A 27,075-nucleotide genomic window follows, 5' to 3' on the forward strand; every position below is an offset into this window, starting at 1 on the left:
GTTTCAAGTGTAGCTAACAAGTTATACCTTCTTGAAAGTGCATCTACTACAACATTCACCTTTCCTTGCTTATGCTTAATCACATAAGGAAATTGTTCAAAAAATTCAACCCATTTGGCATGGATTTTGTTGATCTTCCCTTGCCCTTTCAAATACTTCAAAGATTCATGACACTACAACAAAAACCCTCATAGACATCGGTTTTCCACCGATGTCTATTAGATTTTCGACTGATGTCTATGAAGGCGATGTAAAAGGTCTGTCATTTTAGACATCGGGTTAAAATCGGTGTAGTATCACTTAACGACATCGGGTGTAAAATCGATGTAATATTATATGTTAATAACACCAGTTTTGGTAGCAGTATATGACCGATGTAATATTAGTTAATGACACTGGTTTTGCAGCGGTGGAAAACCGATGTAATATCAATATTGTTTAACGACACAAATTTGATTTCCGAAATAGTGAAAAACCAATATTATCACCAAGCAAATCATAAAATTAAGTTAATATTATTAATTCACTAAGAAAATCACAAATAAAAATGCACCGATGTATCTAAACACACCAAGTCAATATCCATATAACCAACACATAAATATTCTTCTTACAACATAAAAAGATAATAGATATTGTGCACATCAAGTCAGTATCCACAAATTACATATAACTATTCTTCTTACAACATCAAAAGGTAATATATAGTACACAAATATTCTTCTTACTGGTGCCAACGTTATCCTTCTTGCTCTGTGCAAAGATTTAACTAAATCTTCCCTAGTGTTATTTTCCCCTTCAGCCACTCACATTTCCAGCTTTTGAAATAACACTCGGTAAACGTCTGATTACAGAATCCCTGGAAATTCAAAGACTGGATTGCTTTGTCTCCATCTCGAAGCCACATAAGATCATCTCTCCCACCTAAACATATAGTTGACAGAAGTGAGATGGCAGTAACAAGGAGTTCATACCTGTTTAGTTAAGATTCAGCAAGCAAACATGATAAGTACCATGTAGTGAGGGTAAGTCTGAAGGCCAAGGGCGCTTGAGCCTAAGTGGAAAGGAAGATGGATACATTGGAAATGTTGTTAAAGGCTCAATCTCCCAAAGAGACTCTTGGCTGCCTCTCTCCAGAAGTTGACTCATCCCAGCCAACCTACAAGAAAAGCCAGATTCAGTTTCAAGAGGAAGTGGCAAATTAAGAACTTAGCGGTGACATTCAAGAAACATTAATGGATTGCAACACTTTTACATGTTATTATAAAAGTCAGAAAATGGTTATCACATGGCAGGTTTGATGAAGAGGAAAGTCAGAAAACTTCAGTATATATACCTTCACAGAGCGCCAATATGAATTTGGCCATCGGATAGGATCTAGATCACTTATCCCTGTGACAGTGCCCATATATCTAATAATAAAAGGACAAGGCAATTAGAAGCTACTGTGCATTAAAAAGCCTGTGACAAACTAATATAGATGCTTTTAATATAAATAGGGGAAAGCAATACTCAATTACACATCAGATAGCTAATGGATATTCCAACAGCAAAAAGAAAAATGCAACTCAGGAATGAGAACAGAGAAAAGAGAATTAGAAAAATAGGAATAAACATTACAATAGAATTCTTACTAACACAGGAAAATAGGAACAATAATTAAAATTGAATTGTAAGCTTACAAAGAAAGTACCGATGGTTTATTGCAGAATACAAGAACTAAAGATAATCGAGAGGCATACATGATCTTTATCCTCTGAACATGATTTTTTTACTTCAGAGGGATGAACCTGGAGGAGTGAGTAGCACCAATACCAGGCCTTCCATGCTTCACGGGCTTGTATGATATTGAGAATTCAGCCAAGTAATGACCAATCATCTCGGGCTGATGTCAGAAAAATCAAAAATAAGATAACAATCTTGATTATGCACTAGTTAAACCTAGTAAAATAGTTACCTTGATTTCAACCTGATTGAAGGTTTTTCCATTGTATACGCCAATGATGCTGCCGATCATCTCTGGGACTATGATCATGTTCCTAAGATGCGTCCTCATAGGCTCTGGCTTTTCACCAGGAGGTGCATCTCGCTTCTGAATATTGTGTCGACAATAAACAAGGTGATTCAGTTAATAGAATCGCATACTGAGAAATCAGACATTGATATGAACAGTAATTTTGTGTTAAATTGGTTATAGAATCAGATACTGAGAATTCAGATATTAATATGAATGGAAAATTTATGCTAAATTCATATATTAATATATAGAAATCCTTAGACACCACCCACTATTTAACTTGTGTTGTTTTGATGCCACATTTAGGCTATAGAACCATTACACGAGTCAGAAAGAAATAATGTTTAATACTATCTAAAACCTTAAGAGACAGGATAAATAACAAATACCTTTTGGCAACGTCATGGTTTTGGTAAATTCTAGTAACCAGACAAACTCTGTGTTGCAGGAACAGTGACATGGTAAATACTTCGAAACAGCCTATCCAAAGATGTGTATCATCACAAAACTAGACACACAAAACCACACTTCCATAAACAATATATGTATGCATATGAATAATCTCAGAAGCAATTACACTTTTCGCAGTTTTTAAGGAACTATCATTATGCATATTTTAATGTATGTAATAAGGTTTAGAAGACCTAATTTAAACAAGAAAATGTATCACTTAGCAAAACTACCTTGATGATTGCACCATTTAAGTGGATAATCAACTTTCATAAGAAATTTCACTAAACAAAATAAATGCTCATATTCCCACCAAGAAATGCAAGAAAAAACAAATTTACACTTCCAGCTAAAATTAGTATGTTGATGTGTTTTGGATTCTTATATTTTTATATGCAAGAAAAATAGGAACAATAATTAAAATTGAATTGTAAGCTTACAAAGAAAGCACCGATGGTGACAACATCTAAGCTTGAGCTCTGGCTTTGAGCCTGATATTTCCTGGAAATATACCTGATGAAACAGATAGCGATCACTTAATATATCATAATCAAAGAAGAAAGTTTAAGATCAACAGGTAGAAAGGCACGCAGAATAGCTACTTGTGATGAAGTATTTTAATGTTCAAAACAGAAATTGCTTGAAATACAATTGACCTATTAGCAGAATGTCAACACTTGCTCATTAAATCAGGAAATAGGGCAGAGCACAGACCCCATTTGGCAATGGCACCATGATAGTGGGCTTCCCTGGAGCGGAGCAAGAAGAGGACGTCGACCTCGATTTCCACTCGTACCTCATGACTCCCAATCCCCTCTCCCTTGACCTCTCTCGCCTCAGCTTCTCTTCAGCCGAGAGATTATTCTCATCGAGGCCGCCTCCATCAGGCAGGCAAAACACAAGCTCCTGCTGCCGTGAGGCAACATCAAAGGCGAAGACTTTACGGTGGAGGGTACCATCGGGGCTGAAGAGATAGGAGATCAAGCGCCCATCGGGGCTGAAGCTGATGGAAGAGGGAGCGACGTATCCCGTAAGAGGGTACTGGACGATCTCCTCCATGGGAAAGAGGAAAGAGTCTTCCTCAGAATCAGTAAGGGGCATCTCAACTTCGCAGTGGCACGGCTGCTTCGGAAAAGAGGAAAAAGTCTCCTTCTCGCCGTCCTCCGGGGCCGCCTTGTCCTGCATCAAGAATGGAAGATACGCAGGGGGAGAGGAAGGGCCGGAGAGGCCGCCGGAACAAGAAGGAGCCGCCGGACGTCGAACCCTAGGAGTTCGGATTGCGATCAGATTGGGGAAACGAGGGGATCTAGCTCTCACTTAATGGTGCTTGGCCCTCCTTGGAGCGGAGAAAGAAGGCTTGTACTTGTCCTGCACCTTATCCCGCATGATCGATCTCATCTTAAGGTTCACTGCCCGCTTGCCTTTCACTTCCGTCGAGCCCATCACCCAAACGAACCAGTAGACCGCGACAGCGCCGATGACCGCCGCCTCCACATCGCCGTCGAGAGATCCATTGCTCGTCTTTCAAATGGTAACTCCTAAAAGGAGGATGCAGAAGATTAGGGTTTCGATTTATGGTGGGCGAGGAGAAGCCCAAAAGAAATCGCGCTATGAAAGTCCGCCAAAATTTTGGTTCATAGACACCGGGTTTTAAAAACCGCGGTTAAAATCGATGTCTATTAATGAAAGAAAAGGCGCTCATTGACATCGGCTAAAAAATCGATGTCTATGAGCGAAAATTTGCGCTCATAGACACCGATTTTTGAAAAAATTGGTGTAAATACTCAAAGACATCGGATTTTGCTTAAAACCGTTGTTGTTCCACCGATGTCTATGAGGGTTTTTCTTGTAGTGTGATCACTATGAATGACAAATTCTTTAGGCAAAAGATAATGCTGCCATGTTTGCAATGCTCTAACAAGTGCATACAATTCTATATCATAAGTGGAATAGTTGAGAGTGACGCCACTTAATTTCTCACTAAAATATACAATGGGATGACCATCTTGAAGTAAAACATCCCCAATACCCACATGAGATGCATCACATTCAATTTCAAATGATTTGAAAAAATTAGGTAAAGCAAGAATGGGTGCATGTGTGAGTTTATCCTTAAGTGTTTGAAAAGCATTTTCTTGATTCTCTCCCCATCTAAAACCCATGTTTTTCTTAACAATTTCATTTAGGGGTGATGCCACTGTTCTAAAGCTCTTCACAAACCTCCTATAGAAACTTGTCAACCTATGGAAGCTCCTAACCTCACTCACAGTTTTAGGAGTTGACCAATCTCTAATGGCCTTAACTTTCCCTTCATGCACTCCTTTAGAACTTATGACAAAACCAAGAAAAACCACATGATCATTGCAAAAAGAACACTTTTCCATGTAAGCATATAGTTTTTCCTTTCTAAGGACATGCAAGACAGATTGATGTGCAATATGCTCAACAAAACTCTTGGAATATACCAAAATATCATCAAAGTTAACTACCACAAATTTTCCAAGAAATTCTCGTATGACATCGTTCATAATCCTCAAAAATGTGTTTGGTGTATCAGTTAACCCAAAAGGCATTACCAACCATTCATACAATCCATATTTGGTTTTGAAAGTTGTTTTCCATTCATCCCCTTCCCTTATCCTAATTTGATGGTACTCACTTTTCAAATCAATTTTAGAAAAGAAGTAAGCACCATGCAATTCATCAAGCAAATCATCAAGTCTAGGGATAGGATGTCTATACTAAATTTTGATGTTGTTGATGGCTCTATAGTCAGTGCACATCCTCCATGATCTATCCTTTTAGGCACCAAAATTACGGGTACAACACGAGGACTTAAACTTTCTCTAGCCCATCCTTTTTGCAATAACTCCTCCACTTAATTTTGTATCTCCTTTCTTTCTTGAGGGTTGCTCCTATAAGATGACCTATTGGGCAGAGAAGCACCAGGAATAAGGTCTATTTGGTGTTCAATCCCCCTTATTGGTGGCAAACCGTGAGGTATTTCCTTGGGAAACACATCCTCAAAATCCTGCAAAATAACAACAACAACACTAGGCAAGGAGTTAGTATTAGATTCCCAGTAAGTTTCCTTACACAAAAGAAGAAATATAGGCTACCTTATCAAATAAGATTTCTTCACCTCACTTCCTCTTGTAAACAAATTTTCTATTTTTCTCTCTTTCTTTTCCTCATTCTCTCTTTTCATTTGAATTTTGTCCTCAAAATCAAGTATTTTCTTATTCATGCACTCTTTCTTTTTCTTAAGCTCTCGCTCTTCTTTTTCTCTTTTCTCTCTCATTTTTATTTGATCCTCACAAACCTCCCTAGGTGATAACGATACAAGTGTGACTTTGCGAGAATTGTGGACAAAAGATAACTTGTTGGAGAATCCATCATGGTGAGCTCGCCTATTAAACTGCCAATGTCTTCCAAGAAAAATGTGGCTTGCCTCCATAGGCATAATATCACATAGAACTTGATCTTCATTTTTGCCAATTGAGAAATTAATCAACACTTGCTAGTTCATTACCAATTCACCACTATTACTTAGCCATTGGAGTTTATATTGTTGGTTGCTACTTGAAATATCGTCCAGTTCCCCTGTAAAAATTTTTGTACAAGTCCTAAATCATTCCTAACAACCTATTATTTTCTTTAGAAATTAAATTTGGAATCACAAACAGAACTTAATATTATTGATTCCAAATTCAACTTATCTGTTCTTAGAGGTTTAGACTTGGATCACAAACGATACTTAACATTATTGATCCAAATCCACCCATGTTACAAATTCAATTAAATATTTATTTCAAAGTTCAGCTTCTAGGTCAAAGGTGGCGAGGCACTAGGCCTTCTTGGGTATGGGATCATCCACCACTGCCTAGACAAAACCTTACAAAGAAAACCAATATTTAATCTCCTTCTAGTAACCCTAGGTTTAACCATTAAGAACAATCGAATAACAAGTTTGAAAAACAAAAGAAACACAAAATCAAAAACATGAATTCTATAACCTAGATTCTTTAGCTCTTGTGTTTGGTATTTCAAAATCTAAATAAAAGGATGAACTAGTTATGATGCGGAAACTAATAACTAGTTATACCTTTTATAGCTTATAGACCTCACAATCTTCTGTCGTATTCCTCTTCTTATCTCGGACGTCGTGTGGGTGACGATCTACTGAGATGAGAATCCACCCAAGCTTCCTTCTTCTCCAAGCAAGTTTCGGCCACCACCAATCTTCAAGAGATGAAGAACTTTCGGCCACCAACCAAACTCCAAGGGATACTAAGAAACAAAGCCTCCTATGCCTCCTTCTTCCTCTAACAAGATCCGGCCACCACCAAGCTCCTAGAGATGAAGATGCCGCCGGCCACACAAGGAAGAAGAATAGGAGAGGAAGAGGAAGAGAGGGCCAGCCACCACCAAGGGAGAGAGGAACAATAGAAGATGTATTGTTATAAGGTGAGGCACCTCTACCCTCTCTTTTATATTCTTTGGCCTTGGAAAATAAGGAAAGTTTTAATTAAAACTTCCTTGATTTCCTTGCCAATCAAAAGGAAAATTTAATTAAAAATTCCTTTTATTTATTAATGTGGTCGACCCCTACAACTCTTCCAAACAAGGAAAGTTTTAAACACAATTAAAACTTTCTAATTTGTTTCCGGAAATTTTAAAATAAAAATTTCTCTTTTAAAAATTCCCTTCATGGTTGGTTATAAAAGGAAACTTTTATAAATTAAAATATCTCTTTTAAAACATGTGGATGATTTAGAAAAAGGAAAGTTTTCTCTAAAATTAAAATCTTCCTTTTAACTACAAATAAGGAAAGAAATCAAAATCTTTCTCTTAATCTTTTGTAGAAAGCTATAAAAGGAAAGATTTAATTTTAAAACTCTCTTTTAAAATCATGATGATGGTTACAAAAAAGGAAAGTTTTATCAAAAATTAAAATCTTTCTTTTAACTACAAATAAGGAAAGATATCAAACCTTTTTCTTAATCTTTTGTAGAAAACTATAAAAGGAAAGATTTAAATTATAAACTCTCTTTTAAAACCATGGCTTCCACATAATGAAAGATTTTAAAAAATAAAATCCTTTTACTTTATTGTGGCCGACCACCTAAGCTTGGGTTCAAGCTAGGGTTGGCCACCTCTTTAAACCAACTCACCTTGGTTTGGTTAGCCCTTAGCTTGGGATCCAAGCTAGGCTTAGCCGACCACCTTAAGGTGGGTAAGAAGGTGGATATAAGTGAGTATAATACTTTATAACTAAGAGGCTACGACAGGGACTGAGAGGAGGAATTGGTTTTGGTCTCCCGATGAACTTGAGCTTCCCGTGTTCGCCCCGAACACCCAACTCGAGGTCATCAATAATATCTCATTCCACTAAAGAGTTATTATTGAACTACCGCACCAATCCCATATTACTATATGAGCTCCTTCTTATCATGAGTGTGTTAGTCTCCTTGTGTTTATGATATAGAATGCACACTAATCAAATGAGTTACTGACAACTCACTTAATTAATATCTAGCTCAAAGAGTAGTACCACTCATCTTCATTGTCATGTCAGACTAAGTCCACCTGCAGGGTTTACATGACAATCCTTATGAGCTCCTCAAGGGGATATCATCAACCTAAATTACTAGGACACAGTTCATTCTATAATCAACAACACATCATATAAATAATATCATTTACCAACTTATCTGGCCTATTGATTTATCAAACTAAATCACACCCTTTGATAAATTAAAAAAATAAATATTAAGTATACATGCTTGTTATTATATCATGATTAAGAGCACACACTTCCATAATAACAATGGTCTTGTTCTTTTATGTAGTCAGTATAAAAAGAAACTATCTTAAATGGTCCTGCTCAATACACTCAGAGTGTACTAGTGTAATTTATTAGTCAAGATAAACTAATACTAATTACACTACAACCACTCCAATGGTTTGTTCCATTCCATCTTGGTTATGAGCAACTGTTTATAATTTATAAGGAACTGATAATATGATCTTCTGTATGTGACACCACACACCATGTTATCTATAATATAAATTAATTAAACAACTATATATAAATGTAGACATTTGACCAATGTGATTCTACAAAAAGCTAGGTTTTTAGTATACATTCCAACATATATGGTCTTGCATATGGTGTAGTCTTGAGGTTGAGTTTGGTGACCAACCTAGTGCTTGCCACATTGGTACAACTTCCACCATCAATGATCATAGAGCATGTCTTACCTTGAATAAGGCAGCGGGTATGAAAAATATTTTCTCTTTGGTCCTCCTTATGCTCCTTGGCTTGGCTTCCCAATAATCTCCTAACACCAAGAGATCTCCATCTTGCGCATAGGCTACTCCATTATTTTACTCATTGCTTGAGGAAGAGGAAGGAGAAGTAATTTCTTCACTAGAGATACTCCCATTATCCCTCACCACCATAGTCTTCTTATTCGGGCATTCGGATGCAATATGACCTTTTTCCAAACACCTAAAACACTTGATATCCCTACTCTTAGAAGTGGAAGAAGAGGTATTAGGAATAGGCTTCTTAGTGCTTGCTGCCTCCTTAGAATTTGAAGAAGAACCCTTCTTCTTTGGCTTGTCCTTCCAACTTGAAGAGTAGTTTGGAGAAGACAATTTCTTCATATCGCCCTTTCTCTTTAATTGTTTCTCTATTTTCATAATGTTATAACTCCACAATGTCTCCAATATCTTGGTTTAGGCCATGGAGAAACTGAGCCATGGTAGCTTCCCTATCCTCCACAATATTGGCCCTAATCAAAGCCACCTCCATCTCCTTGTAGTAATCATCCACACTCCTACTCCCTTGGGTGAGTCTTTGTAATTTGTTGTGCAATTCCCTATGGTAGTGGGAAGGCACAAATCTCCTTCTCATCAAAGTCTTCATTTCGACCCAAGTGTTGATAGGATGCTCTCCATACCTTATTCTCTCCTTTTGCAATTGATCCCACCAAATTAAGGCATAATCAATGAACTCAAGGGCAACCACCTTTACTTTCTTTGCATCATTGTAATTGTGGCTGAAGAAGATTTGCTCTATTTTCATCTCCCACTCAAGATATGTTTCGGGGTCATTCCTCCCTTGGAAGGAATGTATCTGGACTTTCATACCTCCTAGATCATCTTATCGTCTATGGTCTCTACCTCCTCTTTCACGTCTTCTTCCCCCTTCATGCCTCCTTCTTTCTCTTGGTGGATCATAGAATGGGTCACTTTGATGAGAGACTTCATGATTAGAATTGCCCCCATGTTTGGAAACTTTTTCTCCTTCAAGTCAGTCCATCCTTTCGTGTATTTCTTCAAGTTATCTTTGAAGAATTCTCTCAAATTCTTGAGTAAGTGCCTCCATTTGAAGCCTATTAAGATCTCCCTAGGGGAATGAGGTGATTTTTCCCACTCATTCTTGCAACAAAAGAAGATGACAAGGGAAATTACAAAAGAAATGTTAGACGGACCTCACCACTCTACTCACGTGGTTGCACTCAAATTTATCCACTCAGCTTCCTTTATAAGCTCTTAAGGAAAGAACCTTATCAATGTCTTTATCAAGACAGCATGTAGACAATCAAGTGAACAAGAAACCAATAAGAGAAATAAACGCATAAAATGAGAAATTTAACAACGATCAAGAGCAATGAAAGGAATATCTTTGAATTCAGATTTCACAAAGAAAGAATATTGAGTCCTTTCAATTCACAAATCCTCCTCTTTTTTTCAATTAGAAACCAATGACTCTAATGATTGCTTTTTTTCTTTTTTTTTTCTGAATTTTCCTTCTTTTTTTTTTTAGTTGAGGACCCATATAGTGAATAGAAATTTATGACAGATAGGGACGGAGAGATCAACAAAAATGGACAAGAACAAAGATGAAAACAAGACACAAACTTGAAAATCAAGGAGCCAAGGCTCTGATACCAAATGATAAAGAACCTTGTAAATGGATCGCCTTGAAATTCAGCTTGGGGAAGGGTATTGACGCCACACTCAAGCAAGATGAGAAGGTGAGCGATAAGTCATGGGATTTGATCGCCACAAGTTGTCTTGATAAGATCAGATTAGTTCTTTGCCTAAGAACTAAAAGGAAGCTCTCACGAAAGAGAAACTCAAATTTTCATTCAAACTTACTTGATTTGCCATACAAGAGTTCTCCTATTTAACATCCCCTAAGATCCACTATGCACTAATTATGCAATAAATATCATGCTTGCATGCATGATATTTATTATCCACTAATGCAACCACTAATCCCTAATACTAGCTTAATACAACCATGCATGCATGGTATTTATTATACTAGCTTAGGAACTCTCAAAAATACATTAAAAACCCACAAAGGAAATCAAAAATCACTTTAGAAAAACTCCCCCAAAAATGCATATGAAAATAGTCCTCATGTTGGTTCAATTTCACTTTCAAATTGAAGGAATGTTATCCATTTAGTTGCTACCTCCATTGTGCATTAATCCTCCTTTTCCTTGAGCCCCATTATTAAGACTTCCAAAGCTTGCTTCATTCTCTTAGTCTTGGACCTTGTCATGAGTCCCCCAATTCCCTTCAATGCCTCTTCTTGCTCACATCAGGTGACCCCTATCACTAGGGCCCCTCAGCCATTCAATCTAGGCCATTCCCTTTATGGGATCAATAATTCCACAAAAACATTTAATCAAACATGAGAATTAAGTTCAAGCACAACACACTCACATAAGATCAAATGGATACAAGGTATGATAATGTCATATAGATATAAATTGGCATATCTATGAGTTCTTACATCAATTCACAACATAATTACTCCCTTAATCCAAGAATAATAAATCTACTCCATGGCATGAAGGGAACAATCCAAAGACATAAGAATTGAAAGCATCCAAACTCAACAAAAAGAGAAAGGGAGAAGAATATTTATCCGATTGCGTTTAGTGATATTCGAATCCAATCCTTTGCTTCTAGAGTCAATGAGATGATGAATACTGCCTTAGATTATCGAATAGAGAGTGTGGAGAATGTAGATCGTCACCAAGATGGATCTTCCAAAGGGAGAACTTTCCTCACCTTAGAAAGGGGAAGAGATCCCCTTAAATAGTGTTGGGTATGGCTTGGCATGGCCCATCCCATGATGGTGTGGTATCCTCATAGCCATGCTGTGCTTGTTCTCTGGTCTGGTGGCATGGCCATGTGAATTAACATGGCCATGTTTCGCTTAGTCTCTGGATGATCTACACAGCCATGTGGATTCACACGACCACAGTCTGCTCCTCCTCTGAAAGGCCACATGACAGTGTGGATCCACATGGCCTGAGTCTTCTCCTTCTCTGCTGGTTGGCATAGCCATGTGGAATCACACGGCTAGAGTGTTCTCCACCTCTAATAACTAGCATGGCCATGTGAACATCACATGGCCAAGACCTTTGTCGTTTTTTGTTCTCCAAATCATCTACGAGTGTCATTTTTGCCCTAAAAGTGACTCTTGTCAATAAAAAAATACACAAAGAGCATATCTCTAACAAAGAAGAGTAATTATACTGAAAACATGATAAAAGGTGCAGAAATGCAGAGATCAAGCACAAATAAGGTATGTGAATGTGTTAGTAATTAGCCCTAAGAGCCAATCATGAGATGATTAGGTCTTTTGGATTTATCATTGAGTTAGACTCAAATTAACCCACTAATTGGATTAAGTGTAATCTGTTAGTTAGAGCCCTAGAGCCAATCATTTGATTATTGTATGGACTCATTGTATCATATTCTTGTATATTAATAAAGGCATATGTTTGGTTATTATACTAATTTGTATTAGTGCCAAATAGACTAAGTATAATAGCGTCCTTGAGTAGAAGGTTCATACCTATATCAATCGATTAGTTGAATCGATAGTGAGATGACATAGGGAACACTACTCTAAATCATTCCTAGTCGAGTATTAACATTCATGGACAATATTAATGCAATAAGACTAGCATGTAGGTCAGCTCGATGACTTGATCTCACAAGTCATGGATATAGAGATATCAAGCTGACACATGGGTATACATTGGAGAATGTATACTGAATGACCCGCCATGAGAAAGTATCATGGATCGTTATATGAGTGTCATATACTTTCTCATGTGGCTATTAGTATGACTATTAGTCCTTTGACCTGAAGTCACCATGGATCCCTACATAAGGAGTTATGTACTTTGGTTTCGTCAAACGTCACCCGTAACTGGGTGGATTATAAAGGCGATTACTGGGTATATAACGAATTATGTAGAGGGATGTGAGTGATGTAGATGGGATGTATCCCTCCCATATGACGGGAGTCACATCAGTATTCTTGATAGAGTGAGACCACTAAGTGCATGACCATGCCCAAATGAGTCAACATTAGATGTTGAGCTCATTTGATCGAGTGAGTCTACTTGGAGTTCAAGATTTAGATTGATTAGAGGATGACACGGTCTATGCCTCATATTGATCAATCTAGATGTCTAGGATAGAAGGACAATGTCACATATTGTGAGGAGTCACAATTAGTAGTCACAAGGTGATGTCGGATCTCGACATTCTTGTAACTTGGGTAGTAATGATGTGTTGCTAGATATCGCTCATTACTTATGCTCCTAAATGGGTTTAGGGCATTGCCAACGTTACAAGAACCTATAGGGTTACACACTTAGGACAATTAGATGGAGATTAGGTTCATATGATGAACCAAGAGGATTAGATTCATTTGATGAATCAAATTGGATTAAGAGTAATCCTAATTGGGCTAACTTGTGTTCGACTCAAGTTGATTCATGTGTTCAATGAGTCTAATTTAGATTTTGACTCATTGAATCAATTTAATTCTCCATCAAGAATTGTTCGTGTGGATACTTCTAGAGGACCGACGCTTGACGGTCTAGAGATCCGGCAACTTCTTGGACGAGCGGGAACGCGAAGGGCTTCGCTACAAGGGTAATGATCTTAACTTTAGTGTAGATCTAAAGTTTTTACAAACTTGTACAAGAAAAGGTTTTTTGAAAAGTTTTGTTTACGAATCTTTGCACGAGATCCATGGCTTTGGGTGACTCGGGGTTTTCGCGACGCGAAAAAGCGGTTTTCGCGGCCCGACGAACCCAACAGTGATATCAGAGCCACGTGCAAAGACTTGTACGAGTTCGTTTGTATTTTTATGAAAAATATACCTTCTGTGATTTTCTGTAAAAATTGAGTTTTTAGAGTTTTTATGAGTAATTTTTCCGTAGAAGCGAAGCACAAGTGTCTCGGCACTTGTAGGCTTCGGCTACCGGAAAGTTTTCTTTTAAACGGCTTCGTTTTGCCCTAAATCCATTTGGGACAGCGGGGTCGGGTTCCATTAGATCGCAAAGGAGCAACTCACGATGGTTAGATCGTGGGTAGGGGCATTGCCCCTAAGCCCGCAAGGGAATTTGCTTCGCGATTGCACCCGAAATCGCTAAAAACGAACCCGCCGGGAAGATTTTTCCGAAACGGCAATGTCTCGACCCAAATCGTTTTGGGACAGCGGGTTTAGGTGCTGTTGGATCGCAAAGGAACCCTCGCGATGGTTAGATCGTGGGTAGGGGCGCTGCCCCTGGGCCCCGCAAGGGGATCCGTTCCGCGATTGCGCCCGAAACCGCTAAACGGGACCGCCGGGAAATTTTACTCATAAAAATTGTAAAAATTATTTTAAAATTACAGAAAAATTATGAAAAATATATAATTTTGAATTATATATTAATTTGTGATAGTCATCGCCCAAAATACCCAATAAGATTGGATTTGTGTTGTAATTCATAATACGGCATGCGTGCCGTCATATGATTGTGTGTGCTGTATTTTTATTTTTTTTTCCCACGGCCTGCGCGTTGTGCCTTTCTCTTATTCTGGTTGTAAATTAGATTTAGACTCGAATGTAACTCGAGTTTCAAATTGTAATGTACAAATTGGAGCGGTGGAGGGTCCACACGAGACGGAGTTCCGAGGCGGGCACGAGCAACACAAGGTGGTCAAAGGGAGGAGCTTGGAGAAGCTGTTGACCCTAGGTTGACCATTCGATCTTCTCATTGGCTTGAGAAGATCGTAGTAGGGCCATGACTAAATCACAAATAGATTAATTAATTAATTGTTATGTATCTGATGCATGTTTAATAATTAATTAATTAATTAGTGCCTTAACGATTAGATTAGATCTAAGTCGTGCACATGATGCACCCTTGCGACTAGATTAGATCTAAGTCATGCACAAGATGCATCCTTCTCGATTAGATTCTATCTAGATCGAACCAACTCTAAATGTCTAACCGTGCCGTGATACCTATCACTACCTCGATCACATGTATTGTTGAATCTGCCAAAGCAGAGCAATACATATTATCTTGGTAGGGTACGGAGGGACAATCTTGGTCCCGCCTATCAACGCATGGGTGAATACAAACTCAATTAGATTGAGTATTCCTAGTTACTCGGTTGGATCGAGTCAACTATAGGCATTCTTCCAATGGTTGGAAAGGTAGGACAAAATCACGTTTATATTAATTCTCGGGCGTATTAGCCAAAGCTAACTTGAGTTTTAATATAAATGCGGATTTTATTCTATAAACAAGAGTTGCATAGAGATGTAATTGGTAATCGTTACCTACCGATCATACTAAGCCTTGGGCGTATTAGCCAAAGCTAACTCAAGGGTTAGTATGATGTGGATCTTGTCCCACATGAATTATAGTATTCAGTGGGAGGATCATTTAGTTAAAGGCCTAATTAAATGATTTTTAAAGGAATATGATATTTATTTCTTCAAATTTTCTGTTGTAGATAACCATGACGTCGAACACGAATTCCTTCTCCCTGCGATCTATCCTTGAGAAGGACAAGCTTAACGGAGCGAATTTCTTGGACTCGTACAGGAACTTGAGAATAGTTCTCACCCAGGAACATAAACTGTACGTTCTGGAGCAGCCCATTCCGGAAGCTCCTCCCGTCAATGCCCCGCGAGCAGACAAAGATGCTTACAAGAAGCATCTAGACGACGCATTAGATGTGTCCTGTCTAATTCTTGCGACCATGAACTCTGAGCTTTAGAAGCAACACGAGTTGATGGGTGCTTACGATATAGTTGAGCATCTTCGCCAACTATATCAGGGACAAGCGAGGCATGAGAGATTTGAGATCTCAAAGGCACTGTTTCAGTGCAAGATGTCAAACGGGGCTCCTGTAGGTCCTTATGTACTTAAGATGATTGGGTACATAGAGAACCTACAAAGACTGGGGTTCCCACTTGGCCAAGAGCTGACCACTGACTTGATCTTGCAGTCCTTGCCAGATAGCTATAGTCAATTCGTTCTCAACTATAACATGAACGAGATTGACAAGCCACTGCCCGAGCTACTTAGTATGTTACGAACTGCTGAGATTAACCTTAAGAAGGTTAAGCCCATTCTGATGGTCCAGAAGCACAAGGGAAAGGGCAAGCCCAAAGGTAAGGGAAAGTCCCAAACCAAGGGCAAAGGCAAGGCACTGAAGCCTAAAGGAGGGGTCGCCAAGGATGCTACCTGCTTCCACTGCGGTCAGACCGGGCACTGGAAGAGGAACTGCAAGGTATACTTGGAGGATCTTAAGAAGAAGCGAAGTGAGACTTCCACTTCATGTATATATGTTATAGAAGTCAATCTATCTATTTCTACATCATGGGTATTAGATACTGGATGTGCTTCTCACATTTGTACTGATGTGCAGGCGCTGAGAAATAGCAGAGCATTGGCAAAGGGCAAGGTGGACCTACGAGTAGGCAATGGAGCACGGGTGGCTGCTGTTGCTGTAGGAACTTATCAGCTATCTCTGCCCTCTGGGCTTGTACTAGATTTAGATGATTGTTGTTATGTGCCTGCTCTTACTAAGAACATAGTTTCAGTTTCTTGTTTAGACAAGAAAGGATACTCTTTTATAATAAAAGACAAAAGTTGTTCTGTTTATTTGAAAGATATGTTCTATTGTAGTGCACCACTAATAAACGGACTCTATATTCTAGACCTAGAGAGCTCTATCTATAACATTAGTACCAAGAGATTCAAGTCAAATGACATGAACCAAACCTACCTCTGGCACTGTCGCTTAGGTCATATAAATGACAAGCGCTTATCCCAGCTCCATAAGGATGGTTTGCTGGACTCATTTGATTTAGAATCATATGAGATATGCGAGTCATGCCTACGAGGCAAGATGACCAAGACCCCCTTTAGTGGGCATAGCGAGAGAGCAACTGATTTGTTAGGACTCATACATAGTGATGTATGTGGCCCTTTCAATGTTGCTGCTAGAGGCGGTTATAGATACTTCATCACATTTACTAATGACTTCAGTAGATATGGTTATGTGTATTTGATGACACATAAATCTGAATCCTTTGAAAAGTTCAAAGAATTCAAGAATGAAGTACAGAACCAGCTTGGCAAGTGTATTAAAGTACTTCGATCAGATCGAGGTGGTGAATACTTAAGCCATGAGTTTCGTGACTACTTAGCTGAGTGTGGGATTTTATCTCAACTCACTCCTCCTAGAACACCACAGTGGAATGGTGTGTCCGAAAGGAGGAATCGTACCTTATTAGATATGGTACGATCTATGTTGAGTCACACAGATCTTCCGACATATCTATGGGGATACGCTCTAGACACGGCAGCTTTCATACTCAACCGAGTTCCATCAAAGGCCGTGATAAAGACACCATATAGGATATGCACTGGGAGAGATGTCCAGGTGTCTTTCATGAGGATTTGGGGTTGTGAGGCTTATGTACGACGTCAAGTCTCAGACAAATTAGGACCCAAATTCGACAAGTGCTATTTCATTGGATATCCCAAGGAAACTAAGGGATATTACTTCTACATTCCCAGTCAGCACAAGATAGTTGTGGCAAAGACTGGGGTCTTTCTAGAAAGGGACTTTGTTTCTAGAAAGACTAGTGGGAGTGCGTTCGATCTTGAAGAAGTTCAAGATGCGAACAATAGCATTGATGCCTCGATGGAAATTGAACTGGAACCACAAAGTGTTGTGGATGATGTTGTTCCACAAGGAGTTGAGGACCAACAGACAGTTCAAGTAGACATACCTCTTCGCAGGTCTGATAGGGTACGTCGTCAGCCTGAGAGATACTCATTTCTCTTGTCTGACCATGATGACATTGTGCTTATAGAGGATGAGCCTACCACCTATCAAGAAGCTGTGACGAGACCAGATTCCGAGAAATGGCTAGAAGCCATGAGATCCGAGATGGAATCCATCTACACCAACCAAGTATGGACTTTGGTTGATCCACCTGAAGGGGTAAAACCCATTGGGTGTAAGTGGGTCTTTAAGAGAAAGACTGACATGGATGGACTTATCTATAAGGATCGCTTGGTAGCTAAAGGTTTAAAGCAGATTCATGGTATTGACTATAATGAAACCTTTTCTCCAGTGGCGATGTTTAAGTCCATTCGGATCATGCTTGCTATTGCAGCCTACCATGACTATGAGATATGACAGATGGATGTCAAAACCGTGTTTCTGAATGGAAACCTACTCGAGGATGTGTACATGACACAACCTGAGGGTTTTGTAGATCCACAGCATACTAGCAGAGTATGCAAGCTGCATAGGTCTATTTATGGACTAAAGCAAGCTTCTCGGAGCTGGAATCTTCGATTCGATGATGCAATCAAACAGTTTGGTTTCATCAAGAATGAAGATGAGCCTTGTGTCTACAAGAAGGTTGTAGGGGACATAGTTGTCTTCCTCATATTGTATGTGGATGACATACTGCTCATTGGGAAGGACATCCCTATGCTTCAATCTGTCAAGACCTGGCTAGGGAGTTGCTTCTCAATGAAGGACTTAGGTGAGGCATCCCGCATTCTAGGGATACAGGTCTATAGAGATAGATCTAAGAGATTGCTTGGCCTAAGTCAGAGTACATACATTGACAAGGTACTCCTTCGGTTTGCCATGCAGAATTCCAGGAAGGGATTTCTGCCGATGTCACATGGCGTGAGTCTTTCGAAGACTCAAGGTCTCTCTTCTAGAGAGGAGAGAGATCGCATGGATCAGATCCCTTATGCCTCAGCTATAGGATCGATCATGTACGCCATGCTATGTACTCGACCTGATGTCTCGTATGCTTTGAGCATGACGAGAAGATAGCAGTCAGATCCAGGTGAAAGTCACTGGATAGCGGTCAAGAATATTCTTAAGTACTTACGAAGGACTAAAGAATATTTCTTGATATATGGAGGCAATGATAAGCTAACTGTAAAGGGTTACAGTGATGCCAGCTTCCAGACCGATCAGGATGATTACCGATCGTAGTAAGGGTTCGTGTTTTGCATAAATGGTGGTGCTGTGAGCTGGAAGAGTTCGAAGCAGGACACAGTAGCTGATTCTACAACAGAGGCCGAGTATATTGCTGCAAAGGAGGCAGTTTGGATCCGCAAGTTCATCACTGAACTTGGGGTGGTTCCTAGCATCGCTGACCCAGTTGAGCTCTATTGTGACAACAATGGAGCCATAGCACAGGCGAAGGAACCTCGCTCACACCAGCGGACCAAGCACATACTACGGCGCTTCCATCTCATTCGAGAGATTATCGATAGAGGAGATACGAAGATTTGCAGAGTACCTACAGAGGCTAACATCGCAGATCCCTTGACCAAGGCTTTGGCACAGAGAAAGCATGATGGTCACACTAGGTCATTAGGCCTTAAAGCCTACACTGATTGGCACTAGTGCTAGTGGGAGATTGTTAGTTAGAGCCCTAGAGCCAATCATTTGATGATTGTATGTACTCATTGTATCATATTCTTGTATATTAATAAAGGCATTTGTTTGGTTATTATACTAATTTGTATTAGTGTCAAATAGACTAAGTATAATAGCATCCTTGAGTAGAAGGTTCATACCTATATCAATCGATTAGTTGAATCGATAGTGAGATGACATAGGGAACACTACTCTAAATCATTCTTATTCGAGTATTAACATTCAGGGACAATGTTAATGCAATAAGACTAGCATGTAGGTCAGCTCGATGACTTGATCTCACAAGTCATGGATATAGAGATATCAAGCTGACACATGGATATACATTGGAGAATGTATACTGAATGACCCGCCATGAGAAAGTATCATGGATCGTTATATGAGTGTCATATACTTTCTCATGTGGCTATTAGTATGACTATTAGTCCTTTGACCTGAAGTCACCATGGATCCCAACATAAGGAGTTATGTACTTTGGTTTCGTCAAACGTCACCCGTAACTGGGTGGACTATAAAGGCGATTACTGGGTATATAACGAATTATGTAGAGGGATGTGAGTGATGTAGATGGGATCTATCCCTCCCATATGACGGGAGTGACATCGGTATTCTTGATAGAGTGAGACCACTAAGTGCATGGCCATGCCCAAATGAGTCAACATTAGATGTTGAGCTCATTTGATCGAGTGAGTCTACTTGAAGTTCAAGATTTAGATTGATTAGAGGATGACACAGTCTATGCCTCATATTGATCAATCTAGATGTCTAGGATAGAAGGACAATGTCACATATTGTGAGGAATCACAATTAGTAGTCACAAGGTGATGTCGGATCTCGACATTCTTGTAACTTTGGTAGTAATGATGTGTTGCTAGATACCGCTCATTACTTATGCTCCTAAATGGGTTTAGGGCATTTCCAATGTTACAAGACCTATAGGGTCACACACTTAGGACAATTAGATGGAGATTAGGTTCATATGATGAACCAAGAGGATTAGATTCATTTGATGAATCAAATTGGATTAAGAGTAATCCTAATTGGGCTAACTTGAGTTCGACTCAAGTTGATTCATGTGTTCAATGAGTCTAATTTAGATTTTGACTCATTGAATCAATTTAATTTAATGAATTAGATTCATTATATTAAGTTGGCTCGAATCAAATGGTTAGATTAGATCAACCATGGTAGAGATTGGTTCAAGTTTGACTTGACTTGAGAAGGAAGACCAAAGGTCAATTTTGACTTGACTTTTTGCCACCTTATTGGTGAGTTGGCATTAGGTGGACCAATAATGATGTTCCACATCATCATGGGTGCCACCTCATGGAAGTTACAAAGTCATTTTCATAATAACTTCATATTAATTGCAATTAATGCAATTAATTTGGGAGTTTTACAAGTTAGAGTGGCCGGCCACTTTGTGATGTGTGTGGATTTCATTTTTCATTTAAGTGGTGTAACTCCTTCTTCTCCCTTGTGTTCTCTCCTTGCTCTCCCTCCTCTTCCTTGCCGTGACCTATCAAGGTGCTAGCACACCTTTGTTTAGGTTTTCTCCATGAAGAATTGTTCGTGTGGATACTTCTAGAGGACCGACGCTTGACGGTCTAGAGATCTGGCAACTTCTTGGACGAGCGGGAACGCGAAGGGCTTCGCTACAAGGGTAATGATCTTAACTTTAGTGTAGATCTAAAGTTTTTACAAACTCGTACAAGAAAAGGTTTTTCGAAATGTTTTGTTTACGAATCTTTGCACGAGATCCATGGCTTTGGGTGACTCGGGGTTTCCGCGACGCGAAAAAGCGGTTTTCGCGACCCGACGAACCCAACAGTGGTATCAATTTAGATTTTGACTCATTGAATCAATTTAATTTAATGAATTAGATTCATTATATTAAGTTGGCTCGAATCAAATGGTTAGATTAGATCAACCATGGTAGAGATTGGTTCAAGTTTGACTTGACTTGAGAAGGAAGACCAAAGGTAAATTTTGACTTGACTTTTTGCCACCTCATTGGTGAGTTGGCATTAGGTGGACCAATAATGATGTTCCACATCATCATGGGTGCCACCTCATGGAAGTTACGAAGCCATTTTCATAATAACTTCATATTAATTGCAATTAATACAATTAATTTGGGAGTTTTACAAGGTAGAGTGGCCGGCCACTTTGTGATGTGTGTGGATTTCATTTTTCATTCAAGTGGTGTAACTCCTTCTTCTTCCTTGTGTTCTCTCCTTGCTCTCCCTCCTCTTCCTTGCCGTGACCTATCAAGGTGCTAGCACACCTTTGTTTAGGTTTTCTCCATCAAGAATTGTTCGTGTGGATACTTCTAGAGGACCGACGCTTGACGGTCTAGAAATCCGGCAACTTCTTGGACGAGCGGGAACGCGAAGGGCTTCGCTACAAGGGTAATGATCTTAACTTTAGTGTAGATCTAAAGTTTTTACAAACTCGTACAAGAAAAGGTTTTTCAAAAAGTTTTGTTTACGAATCTTTGCACGAGATCCATGGCTTTGGGTGACTCGGGGTTTCCGCGATGCGAAAAAGCGGTTTTCGCGGCCCGACGAACCCAACAGTGGTATTAGAGCCACGTGCAAAGAATTGTATGAGTTCGTTTGTATTTTTATGAAAAATATACCTTCTGTGATTTTCTGTAAAAATTGAGTTTTTAGAGTTTTTATGAGTAATTTTTCCGTAGAAGCGAAGCACAAGTGTCTCGGCACTTGTAGGCTTCGGCTACCAGAAAGTTTTCTTTTAAACGGCTTCGTTTTGCCCCAAATCCGTTTGGGACAGCGGGGTCGGGTGCCATTAGATCGAAAACGAGCAACTCACGATGGTTAGATCGTGGGTAGGGGCATTGCCCCTAACCCCTCAAGGGAATTTGCTTCGCGATTGCACCCGAAATCGCTAAAAACGAACCCGCCGGGAAGATTTTTCCGAAACGGCAATGTCTCGACCCAAATCGTTTTGGGACAGCGGGTTTAGGCGCTGTTGGATCGCAAAGGAACCCTCGCGATGGTTAGATCGCGGGTAGGGGCGCTGCCCCTGGGCCCCGCAAGGGGATCCGTTCCGCGATTGCGCCCGAAACCGCTAAACGGGACCGCCGGGAAATTTTACTCATAAAAATTGTAAAAATTATTTTAAAATTACAGAAAAATTATGAAAAATATATAATTTTGAATTATATATTAATTTGTGATAGTCATGGCCCAAAATACCCAATAAGATTGGATTTGTGTTGTAATTCATAATACGGCCTGCGTGCCGTCATATGATTGTGTGTGCTGTATTTTTATTTTTTTTCCCACGGCCTGCGCGTCGTGCCTTTCTCTTATTCTGGTTGTAAATTAGATTTAGACTCGAATGTAACTCGAGTTTCAAATTGTAATGTACAAATTGGAGCGGTGGAGGGTCCACACGAGACGGAGTTCCGAGGCGGGCACGAGCAACACAAGGTGGTCAAAGGGAGGAGCTTGGAGAAGCTGTTGACCATTCGATCTTCTCATTGGCTTGAGAAGATCGTAGTAGGGCCATGACTAAATCACAAATAGATTAATTAATTAATTGTTATGTATCTGATGCATGTTTAATAATTAATTAATTAATTAGTGCCTTAACGATTAGATTAGATCTAAGTCGTGCACATGATGCACCCTTGCGATTAGATTAGATCTAAGTCGTGCACAAGATGCATCCTTCTCGATTAGATTAGATCTAGATCAAACCAACTCTAAATGCCTAACCGTGCCGTGATACCTATCACTACCTCGATCACATGTATTGTTGAATCTGCCAAAGCAGAGCAATACATATTATCTTGGTAGGATACGGAGGGACAATCTTGGTCCCGCCTATCAACGCATGGGTGAATACAAACTCAATTAGATTGAGTATTCCTAGTTACTCGGTTGGATCGAGTCAACTATAGGCATTCTTCCAATGGTTGGAAAGGTAGGACAAAATCACGTTTATATTAATTCTCGGGCGTATTAGCCAAAGCTAACTCGAGTTTTAATATAAATGCGGATTTTATTCTATAAACAAGAGTTGCATAGAGATGTAATTGGTAATCGTTACCTACCGATCATACTAAGCCTTGGACGTATTAGCCAAAGCTAACTCAAGGGTTAGTATGATGTGGATCTTGTCCCACATGAATTATAGTATTCAGTGGGAGCATCATTTAGTTAAAGGCCTAATTAAATGATTTTTAAAGGAATATGATATTTATTTATTCAAATTTTCTGTTGTAGATAACCATGACGTCGAACACGAATTCCTTCTCCCTGCGATCTGTCCTTGAGAAGGACAAGCTCAACGGAGCAAATTTCCTGGACTGGTACAGGAACTTGAGAATAGTTCTCACCCAGGAACGTACAGCCCATTCCGGAGGCTCCTCCCGCCAATGCCCCGCGAGCAGACAAAGATGCTTACAAGAAGCATCAAGACGATGCATTAGATGTGTCCTGTCTAATGCTTGCGACCATGAACTCTGAGCTTCAGAAGCAACACGAGTTGATGGGCGCTTACGATATGGTTGAGCATCTTCGCCAACTATATCAGGGACAAGCGAGGCATGAGAGATTTGAGATCTCAAAGGCACTGTTTCAGTGCAAGATGTCAGACGGGGCTCCTGTAGGTCCTTATGTACTTAAGATGATTGGGTACATAAAGAACCTACAAAGACTGGGGTTCCCACTTGGCCAAGAGCTGACCACTGACTTGATCTTGCAGTCCTTGCCGGATAGCTATAGTCAATTCGTTCTCAACTATAACATGAACGAGATTGACAAGCCACTGCCCGAGCTACTTAGTATGTTACGAACTGCTGAGATTAACCTTAAGAAGGTTAAGCCCATTCTGATGGTCCAGAAGCACAAGGGCAAGGGAAAGCCCAAAGGTAAGGGAAAGTCCCAAACCAAGGGCAAAGGCAAGGCACTGAAGCCTAAAGGAGGGGTCGCCACGGTCAGACCGGGCACTGGAAGAGGAACTGCAAGGTATACTTGGAGGATCTTAAGAAGAAGCGAAGTGAGACTTCCACTTCAGGTATATATGTTATAGAAGTCAATCTATCTATTTCTACATCATGGGTATTAGATACTGGATGTGCTTCTCACATTTGTACTGATGTGCAGGCGCTGAGAAATAACAGAGCATTGGCAAAGGGCGGGGTGGACCTACGAGTAGGCAATGGAGCACGGGTGGCTGCTGTTGCTGTAGGAACTTATCAGCTATCTCTGCCCTCTGGGCTTGTACTAGATTTAGATGATTGTTGTTATGTGCCTGCTCTTACTAAGAACATAGTTTCATTTTCTTGTTTAGACAAGAAAGGATACTCTTTTATAATAAAAGACAAAAGTTGTTCTGTTTATTTGAAAGATATTTTCTATTGTAGTGCACCACTAATAAACGGACTCTATATTCTAGACCTTGAGAGCTCTATCTATAACATTAGTACCAAGAGGTTCAAGTCAAATGACATGAACCAAACCTACCTCTAGCACTGTCGCTTAGGTCATATAAATGACAAGCGCTTATCCCAGCTCCATAAGGATGGTTTGCTGGACTCATTTGATTTAGAATCATATGAGATATGCGAGTCATGCCTACGAGGCAAGATGACCAAGACCCCCTTTAGTGGGCATAGCGAGAGAGCAACTAATTTGTTAGGACTCATACATAGTGATGTATGTGGCCCTTTCAATGTTGCTGCTATAGGCGGTTATAGATACTTCATCACATTTACTGATGACTTCAGTAGATATAGTTATGTGTATTTGATGACACATAAATCTGAATCCTTTGAAAAGTTCAAAGAATTCAAGAATGAAGTACAGAACCAACTTGGCAAGAGTATTAAAGTACTTCGATCAGATCGAGGTGGTGAATACTTAAGCCATATGTTTCATGACTACTTAGCTGAGTGTGGGATTTTATCTCAACTCACTCCTCCTGGAACACCACAGTGGAATGGTGTATCCGAAAGGAGGAATCGTACCTTATTAGATATAGTACGATCTATGATGAGTCACACAGATCTTCCGACATATCTATGGGGATATGCTCTAGACACGGCAGCTTTCATACTCAACCGAGTTCCATCAAAGGCCGTGATAAAGACACCATATAGGATATGGACTGGGAGAGATGCCCAGGTGTCTTTCATGAGGATTTGGGGTTGTGAGGCTTACGTACGACGTCAAGTCTCAAACAAATTAGGACCCAAATCCGACAAGTGCTATTTTATTGGATATCCCAAGGAAACTAAGGGATATTACTTCTACATTCCCAGTCAGCACAAGATAGTTGTGGCAAAGACTGGGGTCTTTCTAGAAAGGGACTTTGTTTCTAGAAAGACTAGTGGGAGCGCGTTCGATCTTGAAGAAGTTCAAGATGCGAACAATAGCATTGATGCCTCGATGGAAATTGAACTGGAACCACAAAGTGTTGTGGATGATGTTGTTCCACAAGGAGTTGAGGACCAACAACCAGTTCAAGTAGACATACCTCTTCGCAGGTCTGATAGGGTACGTCGTCAGCCTGAGAGATACTCATTTCTCTTGTCTGACCATGATGACATTGTGCTCATAGAGGATGAGCCTACCACCTATCAAGAAGCTGTGATGAGACCAGATTATGAGAAATGGCTAGAAGCCATGAGATCCGAGATGGAATCCATCTACACCAACCAAGTATGGACTTTGGTTGATCCACCTGAACGGGTAAAACCCATTGGGTGTAAGTGGGTCTTTAAGAGAAAGACTGACATGGATGGACTTATCTAGAAGGGTCGCTTGGTAGCTAAAGGTTTCAAGCAGATTCATGGTATTGACTATGATGAAACCTTTTCTCCAGTGGCGATGTTTAAGTCCATTCGGATCATGCTTGCTATTGCAGCCTACCATGACTATGAGATATGGCAGATGGATGTCAAAACCGCGTTTCTGAATGGAAACCTACTCGAGGATGTGTACATGACACAACCTGAGGGTTTTGTAGATCCACAACATACTAGTAGAGTATGCATAGGTCTATTTATGGACTAAAGCAAGCTTCTCGGAGCTGGAATCTTCGATTCGATGATGCAATCAAACAGTTTGGTTTCATCAAGAATGAAGATGAGCCTTGTGTCTACAAGAAGGTTGTAGGGGACATAGTTGTCTTCCTCATATTGTATGTGGATGACATACTGCTCATTGGGAAGGGCATCCCTATGCTTCAATCTGTCAAGACCTGGCTAGGGAGTTGCTTCTCAATGAATGACTTAGGTGAGGCATCCCGCATTCTAGGGATACAGATCTATAGAGATAGATCTAAGAGATTGCTTGGCCTAAGTCAGAGTGCATACATTGACAAGGTACTCCTTCGGTTTGCCATGCAGAATTCCAAGAAGGGATTTCTGCCGATGTCACATGGCGTGAGTCTTTCGAAGACTCAAGGTCCCTCTTCTAGAGAGGAGAGAGATCGCATGGATCAGATCCCTTATGCCTCAGCCATAGGATCGATCATGTACGCTATGCTATGTACTCGACCTGATGTCTCGTATGCTTTGAGCATGACGAGCAGATACCAGTCAGATCCAGGTGAAAGTCACTGAATAGCGGTCAAGAATATTCTTAAGTACTTACGAAGGACTAAAGAATATTTCTTGATATATGGAGGCAATGATGAGCTAACGTAAGGGTTATAGTGATGCGGCTTCCGACCGATCGTGATGATTACCGATCGTAGTCGGGTTCGTGTTTTGCTTAAATGGTGGTGCCGTGGTGGAAGAGTTCAAAGCG

General features: G+C 40.0%; 1 protein-coding gene across 1 annotated transcript; it reads right to left on the bottom strand.

Moving 5' to 3' along the window:
• Positions 1–1,771: 1,771 nt before the first annotated feature.
• LOC122005133 (40S ribosomal protein S15-like) lies at positions 1,772–7,475 on the bottom strand (the record flags this gene model as incomplete). Its single annotated transcript, XM_042560057.1, has 3 exons — positions 1,772–1,885; positions 1,958–2,089; positions 7,461–7,475. Coding segments are annotated over 3 exons (261 nt in total), but the record flags the coding sequence as incomplete, so codon positions are not given.
• Between the last annotated feature and the right edge of the window lie 19,600 nt (positions 7,476–27,075).

Source organism: Zingiber officinale, chromosome 1A (assembly GCF_018446385.1).
Source record: "Zingiber officinale cultivar Zhangliang chromosome 1A, Zo_v1.1, whole genome shotgun sequence".
NCBI lineage: Eukaryota > Viridiplantae > Streptophyta > Magnoliopsida > Zingiberales > Zingiberaceae > Zingiber > Zingiber officinale.